General features: G+C 39.1%; 1 protein-coding gene across 3 annotated transcripts; it reads right to left on the bottom strand.

Annotated features, from left to right (window-relative positions):
- Positions 1-5,408: 5,408 nt before the first annotated feature.
- On the bottom strand, positions 5,409-12,386 carry LOC135581169 (ETO1-like protein 1). Of its 3 annotated transcripts, XM_065106620.1 has the most exons (5): positions 11,632-12,386; positions 9,814-11,523; positions 9,401-9,692; positions 6,422-6,731; positions 5,409-5,926 (listed from the first exon to the last, which is right to left on the bottom strand). In XM_065106620.1, exons 1-5 carry the CDS (start codon positions 11,754-11,756, stop codon positions 5,706-5,708), a joined length of 2,658 nt encoding a protein of 885 aa, XP_064962692.1. In that variant the 5' UTR covers positions 11,757-12,386; the 3' UTR covers positions 5,409-5,705. The 3 variants fall into 3 exon arrangements, with proteins under 3 accessions (XP_064962692.1, XP_064962694.1, XP_064962693.1); XM_065106622.1 differs by lacking the exon at positions 6,422-6,731 and having other exon boundaries at positions 5,788-5,926; XM_065106621.1 differs by lacking the exons at positions 5,409-5,926; positions 6,422-6,731 and adding an exon at positions 6,752-8,387.
- Positions 12,387-12,815: the final 429 nt, after the last annotated feature.

Below are 12,815 nucleotides of genomic sequence, written 5' to 3'. Positions count from 1 at the left end.
AGGAAGTAATGGCTCTATTATTAATGTTTAAATTGTTCAAGTGATGCCATATCTTCAAGGTCTATGAACTTAGAGTGACTTAATTTATCTTGTGATTAATTATTTGAAGTATAATTTTTCATTATAGTTTGTCCATTGGCAAAAGAAAAAAAACTGTTGTAATATGATACTATGACATGCAATCAAAGCCAATTTGGATTCATTTTTAGGACCACAAACACATTATGGTGGGTGACTACCTAAATGTTGAGGGGGATCAAAGTTTCAATTTTCTTTGATACTGAAGTTGGAATAGTCAATGAGGGTACACACACAGAGAGAGAGAGAGAGAGAGAGAGAGAGAGAGAGAGAGAGAACTTGATCCTCATTGGAACTTGAATGCTGAACTTTCTTAGCTAGAGTAGATCAACTCAAGCTTATCTAATAGGAAACAAGTAGTGAGCCAAAAAAAACCCTAACCATGCCCATGGATGAATGCAGGTGGTGGTATTTCCTGTCTGATTGATGTCAATAATGTTTTCAGTGTTTTCCTAGCGAATAATTGAAATTTAGAAAGCGAGAGAAGAAAGAAGCGAGAAATCGTGTTCCAACTCGATGCCGAAATCAAAACCATAACCATGGCTCATAGAACTCAACTACAGCTATCTGTTTTTTTCTTTTTTCTTAAAAATATTTATGATTTTTGTTCAATTATTTTCTGTACTCGATATAGAATAAGCATTAGTTGGATCAATATATAGGAACAAGGCATCATTAAGTGGACACCTCAGATCTACCCATGAATCACACCAGAAACTGCTTCCTTGAAATGACATGGTTGTGAGAGTAATCTGAGTTAGCTTCAACCTGGCTTTCTAAGTTCAGACTACTGAAGCACCAAAAGCTTAATTATGAGTCAGGAGGATTTTTCTGCCAAGCTACTAGCAATTAAGATGTTAGGAAATGGATAGCTATCTGTAATGAAAACTTGGAACAAGTTGTTCATAGCATCCTATTTGTAATGAAAGAGATTGGAAGGTTTGATTTAGGATGGAACTACTTGTATTCTATTTCTATTATATATCTTCTTCAATATGTATTCTCATGGTTGGTGTTATCTACTGATACTATTAATCAAAGACATGTCAGTGGCAAGCATGGGCAGTTCATCATAAATATTCTCTTCAGCCTTCACAGAAGGGCAGATTCTATCAGTTGAACAAGATGCATATTTTGGGAAGGCATCCACCTCAAGAACATTGAGACCCACTGCTGAAGGGAAAGGGATGCCACTGTCACTTCCAAAATGTTTCCATCAGATGTAGCTCCTCTGAATTAAGTGTCTGTTTGGATAATAGGTGAAGAGAAAAGAGGAAAGAGAGCAGAGAAAAGAAGAGACAAGTCCACTTTCTCTTCCCTTGTTTGGATCAACAATGGAGACCAGAAAAAGATCACTTAAGAGTTCTTCCTTTCTTTCTAGATACAGTCTTACACCCATCTATCTTTTCTTCTCTCTGTAACCTCAGCTTCAACTACAAAACTACAACCCTCGATTCCAACCGAGGAGAACACAAGATGAAAGCTTCACAAAGCCATTATGGTATACTTATGGATCACACATTAATTATTCTTGCTCGACAGAGTTATCTCCCTTTGCTCTCTTTGGGCTCCACATCTTTTGAGAGAGTTGGTGAATCATTCTTTTACATCACCTTCTTCTTTGTGTTTCCTTTCATTCTCTCAGATGAAACATGATCACTGGGCTTTCTTTCATGAAGATAAATAAGAACTAAGAAACAATTTACCTCCAAGCCTGTAAAACTTCTCCCCACTCCACCTGACAATGACCACCATTTCATTTCAGTCATGTATCTCTTTACTTTTCACTGCTTCACAATGAGTGGAGGCAGATTTATTTGACAGGCCACGTACAATATCAGCAACAAAGTTATCTCATTTTGTGGTGTGGAGATCAACAATGTGATATGTGGGCCATCTGATCTGTATATGCAGCAGTAATCTCCAAGGTTTGGAGGAACCAACACCTCACAGTAAAATGGGAAGCAGATGAGAGTGTTGTACTGAACCCTGCAACACCATGATGTGGTCCAAGTTGTATATACACGATAGTAGTATGTTAGTAGGAGCAGATTAGAAAGATGCCTCTGTACCATTCTCCACAAAACAAACAGTTCACCCATCACTGTCCTCGCCAGTCTCAGATCAGAGCTGCTTCCAAGAGGATGCCAATTTCCCATGCAAGGCTTGCAGACAGTGAAGCAACTCCCCGAGTGGAGTCCTGATAAACCCTAGATAAAAGAAAAGAAACCCTAGAATCAGAAAACTTGACTTTGTGGTCCATGCAGTAGCCTTCCTCTTTTCTTGTCACCACCATTGAATGGATGTGGTCCTCTTCTCTCTTCCCCATTCAATAATTCTGACCACCAACAAGCACAAGCAGTGCAGTTGGAATAGGACATTAAATATCCTTTGTATCATGGAATCAGTACAGCGTTTTACATGTGATTAGTCCTATTAATCGTATCGATACAGGTCATTGACAGAATGGATTGGGACCATCGTCACATGATCCGTGTTGGATTGCGCTTTGGCGGTCATTAAGCCTACTTATGCTCTCTTTCACTTGCGCATGCCATTGTTGATATCCTAAATCGCGCGTGAGTGAGACTTCCAAGATCACTTTGTGTGATGACCTCAGATTGTATCAGCGCATGCACAAAGAAATGATTGGTTGCTGAACAGAAGAGATTGTTTAGGTCCTGTGTTCATTTCCTTTTGCTTTTAGCAGCAGCTGGATTCTCAATATCAGTTATAGCTTCAGCTTGAAAGCATGCTTGTGCTAATTAAAGAAGACTGCTACTTCGATTTACACTATAATTTAGCTACTTAAGGCAGTTGATAAGAAAAATATGAGACAGACCATAACATGAAATCCAATGAATCGATACCGAAATTTACGGCTTTTCGAGTAACATGGCTGAGCAAGAATAGGATGGTAAAAGCGAGTCAATTATGACCTATAACATAACTGAAAAAAAAAAAGCTTAAATTCTACAGTTTGCAAGCAAGATAAATTGGATGGAGATGAATTCCTATGTAATGAGAGGCTATGGACCTACCATCTAGTTCTTGGCAAACTGATAAAGTGAGGCTATGAACCATGGAGAAGCATATCCTTGCTGCAGCAGTTGTGGTGATGATTTTGATCTCAGCCAAGACTCGTTTAGGTTTCCTGTTTCTGGTTTCCAGGAAACAATACAGCCGAGGAAGGAATTCAGAACTGCCCTCTGAAGGAGTATAAAGAAGATGTATTGGTCTTACAGCCAACTCCAGCTCTCAGCAAGGTTGTCTATCTAATTATGCTGGGCAGGGTTACAAGGTTTAGGGTTAGGGTTAAGGCGCAACTGGCTAAAGCAAAAGTTTGTAGGTTGAGGACATGAAATTTGAAGTTACCACATATGTTTCAGGAACTTACTTGTATCAGTTGTTCATTAGACAAGGTTGAAGATTAGGTTTACAAGAGGATGCTGAGATTGAAGGATGAAAGGTGGATAATTTCTAGAACTTTGAAGGAAGGCATGTGAATCTTTTTCAGAGGGACTGAAGTAGTACCATTTGGCTCCATGTCACTGGTCAACAACTACACAAAGTAAACAATACAGCCATTTGGTATACAAAGAACATAGATGCTGATGCAATGAACACAATAAAGCAAATTAAAGATGCGAGTTGTAAGAGTAGTTTCTTTCAGCATGTTTGGCACAAAAGACAGTATAACCTTTCTACTTGCATATATTGACCATCCATTAATCCTGCATCAGCATAGAAAATAGTCAATGTGTTTGTCACACATCATACATATTTATGCTAATCAAGGCAAGCCACAAGTTCTAGAGAATGAATGACCCAACTTTTCTAACTTCAAACATGGAATTGTCCTTCAACAGTTTGATCATTCAAAGTTGAGTGAAACATAGGTCGGCATAACTCCAGCTAATTTATCTAAATATTACAATGGGGTATTGCAAATTAAGTTGGAATTCTATAATGGTCCCTCCACATAAAAGATTGCTGAATTAGGTCCAAAAATTTTGCTATTGTTCATTGCATGCTTATACTTCCAAGTTTGAGAGCAGAGATGCTATAATTATATTGCTTTAAAGTACCTGAAGTTCTTGGAGTTGAGAAATCATGAATATTGGGTTATGCAAGTCATATGGATTCTGAAACCTACAAGTATTAACACCTGTATTAAATGATTGTTGCAAGATGCATTTAGCTCTAGCTTGTAAAAGAAAGAACCAACTGCATGTACCCCAAGAGAAAAGAAATGAGGTTGTGGACTGAAAAGAGTGGTTTGTGTTTGCATAAGACAATGGCCTTTTTATTCTCTTCTTCTGTGTCTTTGATTGTGGAATAATTGGGTTGGGTTGTAACCCATCCTCCTAATCTGCCACTCAACAGATCTGCAAGTTTCTGCTTTAAAACATCCATGTAAAACCTTCACTGACAAAACCCCCCCACAGAAGGAGAAAACAAAAAGAATATCTCATTTCTAATAAGTGAAACAAAAGTATAAACTATAAAGAACAAAAAGCAGGAAAATGAAGAGTCAAGAGAATAACTGGATGGTCTTTGTTTTTCTTCTTACCTGAGAAAGGGTTCAATGCAGATCAATCTGGTTGTTGCCCACAAAACTGGTTCTGGTACCCAGAAGATGTTCTATGATTAGATTCTTGATATTTGCCATACATTAAAAATAAAATTGACACACTTGTCTAAGAGAAAACTAGGAATATTTCCTTGATCTTCACACCATGTAGTGTATTGCTCACTGGTAAATTGTAGATTACAAAAGTAAGAGAAAAGCCATCTGCTTGGGTGATTTATCATAGTTTGCTGAATGCAATATTATTCTTGGATTCACAGCATGCTTTGCCCTCCCTTGCTGACTTTCTGTACAGACATGTCCACTGCATTATTTGGTAAGGCTGTCATCAGTGTCTTTGTACATAATTCATTGTCAAACTCATTGAACTAACATAAACCAATGTGGGGAAGTCAATTATATGAAGAAAGCAGTGATAAGAATCCAGTCATCCACTGAAAGAAAAGAGAAACAATGCATCTTTTTCCAGGTCGAAAGTGTTCGAAACAGAGAATGTGAATCACTTCCAAGTGGAACAGCAGGAAAAGAAAGAAAAGCAACAGATTCTTAGCAAAGATCAAATTATCATGCCACATAAATGAGGTCTAGGCAAAATCGAATAGAGAACCACTGAATTCATATAACACAATGATTTTTCGATGAAAAAGAGAGAACATAACACGAATAGTGAATTTTAACAATTTTACAGCAGCACAAAACTGAATATATATGATAACTATTGTGTCAGTATTCCTGCACATATTGAGAATTTCGTAGTAAATCATGCCCATTTGCTTCACAAATTGGATACAAGTATGATTACATAAAAAGCACAATTGATTAATGAAAAGTAGACACTGCAAACTGGCTCTGAAATTTCATCTCATTGGACGTGCCAAAATTTAGTCGATAAGCAATCATAATGCTACATCTAAACAACACAGATTATACGGAACTAGAAAAGAAAGAAACAAACAAAGAATACAGATCAACCAGGCCGTGATCAGGTGCACAGCTGCATGGATCTGGGGTAATGTACAGTATGGTCAACGTTCCATCAAGGTTCTTGGCTGTTTACGCGCTTGTGGAGCTCGAGCATCTCCTGATGGTTGGGATCCAAAGAAAGGGCTGCACGGCAGTCTCGAAGCGCACTGGAGATATCTCCAGTGTGCTCATGAAATGCTGCACGGAGGTGCAAGAGATGAAGGTCAGCCTTGAATGTGATAGCTCGTGTCAACTCTGCTATTGCTTCCTTTTCCTTGTGGTTATCCATCAAGACTGGCCAACAATTCAAAGAAAATTTTAAACTCGATAAAAGCTGATTCACAGAGCACAGAATTCACAAAGGAAGAATTAAGTTGAAGAAATTGAATAAAGGGGAAAACACAAAATGATAAACCTCTCCAAGCTTTAAATTTTAAAACGAAAGGTAATATAAAAAAAGAATACGAGAGTGAATCTTTGGTTTTGCTTGTAGGAAAAATTGTGACATGTAATGGATTTAAGTTCAACTTTAAAAACCTTCACCAAGTACAAACAAATTTAAGAAGTTAATTCAGTGATGTGCCCCCTTCTTTAGGAACTCAAGAGAGCAACTATTATAACAGCATAGCCAAATATTTTCAAAACACAAGAATTATGTCATTACTTTCCGAACCTTTTCATTGCAACCTAGGTACTCTATGTTGGGTTGGAAAAGATGGTAATGAGTTTTGAACATGTCATAAGTTCATCTGATTTCAACAATTTTTGGAAGAGGATAAAGAATCTGACCTGCTGCTCGATATCTATATGGATAAACCCGCAAGGGATCCAACTGGGTAACCATCAGCAGATCGTCTTTAGTATGTTCCCGCTCACAGTATTCGGATCTCTTCTCATATGCTGATGCATTGTTTCTAGCCTTCTCTATTAACTTTGTCATTTCCTCATATGCAGCCTTTCTGTCATTTTTAAGGAAATGGACTCGAGCAAGGCCCTGATGGGCCCGGGTATGCTGGATTTTTAGGGCATTGATGTAACAATCAGCTGCCATATCTAACTTACCGCAGTCAACATAGACACTGCCAAGGTTGTTCAGTGCCTGAAAAACGAAGTTCTATGATGGGCAAAACAACAATAATCCAAACTAAGTGCAGTGATATCATGCATACAAAACAAGCATTTGAATTTTTCTAAAATTAATTCAGATTTGATAACTTTATTTGCAGGATATGAGCTGGTTCTGGCACTAACTGCTCAAACTATGCAACTTGAAACACTACATTCAGTTGGCTTGTAACACAGAAGCACCTAAGGATTTTTAATGAATTACAATCAAGGTTCGTAATTTCGTAGCATACTGACGGTTTGAGCTTAGTTCGGCTCAGTATGGTATGAGTGTACCGAGTGGTATGCTTTGGCATACCGGTCAATATATATGCAATAAAAAAAAATAAAAAAAGGGCGACATCGTCGAGGTGGCGTTGCCTCGTTTCTTCTTCCTGCAAAGCCTCGGCTACGTCTTCTCCCCGCACGGATGAGGAGAAGTCACCGACGACGTCGAGGCCTCGTCGCCTCAAACGAGGAGGCGACATCTCATCTATGGCGTCTGGCGAGGGAGGGCGGCGACGGATCGCGATCGTCAAGGGAGAGCAATGTCGGATCTCTAGGTTCTCCCTTTTCTTCTCCCTCTTCTTCCTTCTCCCTCAGCTAATATCGCCCGGTAGCGGGTGGCGATGGTCGAAATCGACCGTTACCGACCGATTTCAGGCGGTAATGGGACAAAAACAACCCTAATCGACGATACCGCCTGGTAGCTAACAGTCCATGTATCGGTCTGCTGGCGGACCGGTACATGTATTGGACAGTATAATTCAAAATTAAAATCCTTGATTGCAATCATGATACAAGAACAAGATTATTAATGACAATAGCAACAAGTCGTAATGTCCAAACTATTTGAAGTCAATTATGTGGATCTTTCCCTACTATTGAAAAGAACTACAATAAAAAAAAAAAGATGAATACATCAAATTACCAGCTTTTTGTAAATATGTGCATCCCTGACTGAAGTGTAGCAAAAGAATTACAGGTTTACATAAATAGCTTCTTGTTCTTATGTTCTTTGTTTTCCTAGCCAAGATCATGAGAAATACAAGTTCATATTTGTGCCCATGTCCACTATTTAAGCATAAGCAGTGGCACTCGACTAACCAAAATCAGAGTTCTGGTTGGTGGTTTCTTCAAAGCAAGAATCAGTGACTTGGCAGAAACTGTCGCACTTCAATAATATTGCAGTCTAATTTAAGCACATTCTCTACAAGTCATGTCACAAATTCACAGGTGGTAGAGTATGTCTGCAGACCAGTTGCAAAAGCCGTGAACAATCCCGGCACTGCCATTGGTGCTGTAATGCACCTAGTTCCTCCTATAATAGGTGGATTAAGCTACTAACTTGGCCTCTATATAAGCCTAATTGGGCCTTTAAATTTAAAGTGTTGCATGCTTTCTTCTTCAGGATCACAGTGATGGGATCTTCGTGTCTGCTGACTCTATTAGCAACATTAGACCATCATGAGTAGGTTCATCATCATCATTGACCAATTCACAATCATCTCTATAAATCATTGAATCACTTACCCATATTTAAAGTGATCTTATCCCACATAAATCATCTCTGCAGAAGTCCTGGATGTCATCATAGAAGATGAATGCCGGATGAAGTTCGCTCAGGATTCATCCACAGGCCTCCAGAAAGCTAATGAAGAGAAGATATAAGTGCTTTACCACCGAAGATAACGAACAGATATCAACAGAGATGCTCTAGCAGCTAACACTATCTACCTACAGTTTAATATTGCCCAAATCTATAATAAATAGGCCAGAGCCCTTTCGGTATAGCTTTTATTCCGCTGTAATTTCACCCTTTTCTACAAGTAAAATAACCATATTTGGGGATTGCTGCCATTCAATGGTCTTTTTAAACTCAGTTGGTCTCAGGAAAGGGTGCGAATCCTTTCCCGTCTCAAATCAGCAGTCATCAATTTCACTCGGACGACAACTGTCCAGCACTTTTATACCCAAAAAAGGTCTCAGACACAGTCATTACTCTAGGTCAGCGAGGGAACATCACATAGACAACTCAAGTCATGCAAGAAGCATTGCAATGGATGTTAAGTCAGCCCCCACCACATCCAATTCTTAACAACCTCTCAAATTCATTATAGACCATAATTCTAGAGAAACATACAAATAATGGTATCAGCTCCTGGGAGAAAAAAATTAATTGAGTCCACAGATAGGTAAAAGTTCAGGCCCACAACACACTCAGGATGCATAGCATAAGTTTCTCACTTATGAATAGTAGTTCACCTGCATCTTCAACAGTGTCCATGTCATCTCATGAAACTGGCCAATGTATCTGAAGACCATGCCAGTGTTTATTACTTTGTGGTTCCTTACCAACTCACCAGGGTAATCTTTTTTAAATTGTTTTTTCAGTCTGTTGTAATCTTCAAGGGAAATCTTTGTGAATATAGTGTTAAATGCATGTATATCACTAACCTGGAGATCTGTGGACTAGAATGTCCTTCTTTGAGGTAATATGGAGTATGGACCATTAGCCATAAGTCAAGGCAATGAAAAAGATTAAGTTGCTTTATTAGGTAAAGTCTCCTACCTAATTTAATCCAATAAGAAAAATGAAAATTCAAGGAATTAACAAAAAGCAATAAACTATTTGATGGATAATGCAAATATGCTACATAATACCTGCCCCTTTCGAAGCCTATCTGAAGGGCACTTTAGTGCATCTTCAAGAAGTGAAACAACAGTGGCTGAACATGAAGGATCGAGACTTGAATCTGCCAAAGCATAGGCTTTCAGAAAGAAAGCTTCAAATGACCTTTGGATGGAAATTGACTCCTCGGCTTTGCGAAGTCCTTCCTCACAGTGACCGGTATCATATAATATCCAACCCTCATAGACCAATCGTTCATGTTCAGTTGCAGCGTGTTGGCATGCAAGCTGTAGGCTACGCATTGCAGCCTCAGGACAGTTCAATCTGATAAACCAATATCACAAGTTGATTATAAAAAGAAAACCAACTTTAATATGAATGATCATCAAAAGAAAGAATGAAGACTCAAGTAACTATATAAGAAGAATGGGACAGAAGAACATACCTGAGAAGAAGCAATGATTGCCTGAAATACAGCACTCCTTTTGCAGCATCAGACTCCAGCATCTGATAAATTACTGAGAGGGAGCCTATATCATCCACTGATGACCACCTATCATAAAGTTGTAACCAACAATCCGCAAGAGTCCATTGCTCCACATGCTCTCTAACTAGTGTCCACAACTGGGAAGCAGTTACTCGTCCTTCAAACATTCGATACTCGGGAGCCAGTGTAAGAATTGCTTGAACATCACAAAGTGCAGCTTTATAATCCTCAAGTGCCAGATAGAAACAGAAGCGCAGTTCAAGACATTCTAAAGACAGCTTGAATCCTAGGACATGGTTAATTTCTGCCAAAGCAAGTTGGGCATCTTGTTTTCTCATCAAACATGCTGCCCGACACAGGTACGGGTAAGTAAGAGTAGGGTCCAACTCAGTTGCCTTATCAAGGTCCTCCCATTTTCTATCGCCTTCAGAGTACAAAGATCTCTCTTGATATATCCAACCTAGTGGTTGATGGGATGATATTACAGAAGTAAGCTTCTCATAGGACAAAATTTGGTCCCCTTTAATAAAAGCCAATCTGGCCAATCCAGCAACAGAATAGACATGTCCAGCAGCAAAAGCAGCATTGAAATCATGTTCCGCTTCACTATATTCCTTTCTCAATAGCCTAACACATCCAAGCTGATGAAAGGCCACTTGCTTCTGCCTGGTACTCACTGCGGACTCCACCAACTTCTCGAGGAAACATGCTGTGACATCTGAACTTGGATCAATGTTCATTGCAACTTCACTTAGAAAACAGTATAATGAAAATGAAGCATGACCGACCATGGTTGTCCGCTGTTGCTTGCTGGCATTCAAGAAGATTTTAACAACTTGTTCATCATTCAAACAGTGAGGAAGTTCATGCAATAGCACTTGCAAGCACGAAGCAGCAAGTATGGGAGTATTTTCTTCCACTGCACACTCCATAAGGTCTACAGCATCTTGGTGTGAAGAAACTAACGAAGCCAATTTCTTATCACAAGCAACTTTAAGCCTTGCACAGCAGAATGTATTTGAGAATATCAATATCTCCAACAAAATTTCAACAGATAAATCATCTAATTGCCCTGTGCCACTGAACTTAGAGACTGCTCTCATACCCACCGGTGATATGCCATTCTCAGACAAGTCAATGACTTCCAGATGTGACTCGGTGAAGGACCCATTAAGCATGGTATTAAATGGAGGAGACAAAGCCGCTATCTTTTGTCTCTCACAAGCAATCATCTCATCCCCAATTCGGAAATGTACAGTACTAGAAATTTGTGACATATCATAACTGCATTTACTGACCATATCAACGGTCTTAACAGGGATCTGAGAAGCAACATCCACAAATCCAAATTCTTGTGAGCACTTCTCGCAGGAAGAAAGGAGGTCAGATATGACCTCTTCTCCTTGTTTCTTGTACCTTAGCCATGACCCATATACGAGCTTTTCATGAATCGTGGTAGCATTCTGCCAAGCAGAATGAAGACTCCTTTCTAGCAATTTGACCTCCTCAAGACCCCGAAATACCTGGAACTGGAGCAAGTGCAGGCTCGACCTTTCTTGTGGTGTGCACGATTCGAGTTCTTCATGGATCTGAGCTAAGACTTGTACATAATCTACAGGCTTAAATAGAGCCAGAATTGGTGGCTCCGCAACCTTGATAAGAGACTCACTATATATGTTTATGGCAAACACACAAACAAGGAATCCTGTTATTAGAGGGAATAGAAAGTTGAAGAGTATCAAACTCTACCGGATAGACAGAGATCATTCAACTTACATGGAAGATGTGGAGTATAAGGAGGATTTGGACAGCTTGGCTCTCTCCACCTGAAGCCATGTCTGGGGAGTAAGGGCATGAAGTTGTCCCTCTTGGCAGGAATCCGAGAGGAAGAGATTCCTCATGCTGCATAAAAGAGAGGAAGCCTCCCAAATCTCCACACTAGCCAAATAATATTTCCCCGGAAGACTAAAAAACACAACTAGGAAAGAAGAGAAATCAAAACAAATTAGGTAAAGGAAACATCTTTATGCCAGATTAGCAATCTACACTTTAAAAAGGGCTCAGATTAGCCGGTAAAACGAGGGCAAACACCAACTTCTCCCGATTCCCAACACTCCTATCCCATCACCTGCCACATTTGACCCGACAAAGGAAGGCACCTCTTTGTCGATCAAAATCACAAAGAAAATGCACTCAAATGGACTCCCTACAACAGAAAACAAGCCGACACTACGATTCTTGCGAGATCACAACCCAAAATGAAGCTCCTCGGCAGTGAAACAAGCGGCGAAACGAGACCGAGGCCCTTGGTAGGTCCTGACTTCTGCGAGGACGCACACAAGGGCACAGAGATCCCCAGTCTGAGTCTGCAAGGTCACCGAGGGGATAAAAGCCAACCTATTGCATCAAGATCTCTGGTCCGGAGCTGTTTCTGTGGAGAGAGAGAGAGAGAGAGAGAGAGAGAGAGAGACAGATTCACATGAACTTAAAATAGGTGTTTTTGAGAGGAGTTGGTTTGTGCGTCTCGAACGTATTCAGATACCAATATTGGCATGACGGCAAACATAAACAAGGAAATATATATATATATAGAAAAGAGTGGTTGAACATTCTTTAACTAATCATAAAAAATATATCCATTTTATTGATGATAATAAATAGATAAATAATACACACATATATATATATATATATATATATATATATATATATATATATATATATATATATATATATATATATATATATATATATATATATATATATATATATATAAGAAGCCAATACTATCAATCAATCAGATCAACTTATTGCTGCTTAATGGACTGACATAATTTGACTAGGTCTATGCACATTTACAAGGACCAGTGGGGGATTTCCATAATCCTGTGGAAATCCCATGCGATGGATCAAACAGATATCAACAAGAGAGAGACTTAATTATCTTATAATAACTCTTA

The sequence above is a fragment of the Musa acuminata genome, chromosome BXJ2-4 (assembly GCF_036884655.1).
Source record: "Musa acuminata AAA Group cultivar baxijiao chromosome BXJ2-4, Cavendish_Baxijiao_AAA, whole genome shotgun sequence".
NCBI lineage: Eukaryota > Viridiplantae > Streptophyta > Magnoliopsida > Zingiberales > Musaceae > Musa > Musa acuminata.
This window is presented reverse-complemented; position numbering and strand designations above follow the sequence as displayed.

Bases quoted from the DNA above. Each gene is read 5' to 3' on its own strand.
- LOC135581169 (XM_065106620.1), bottom strand. From the start codon at position 11,756: ATGAGGAATCTCTTCCTCTCGGATTCCTGCCAAGAGGGACAACTTCAT. The intron at 11,524-11,631 runs GTAAGTTGAATG...AAACATATATAG, and splicing joins TTATACTCCACATCTTCCAT to TGAGTCTCTTATCAAGGTTG. The intron at 6,732-9,400 runs GTATTATGTAGC...TTCGTTTTTCAG, and splicing joins ATAGGCTTCGAAAGGGGCAG to GCACTGAACAACCTTGGCAG.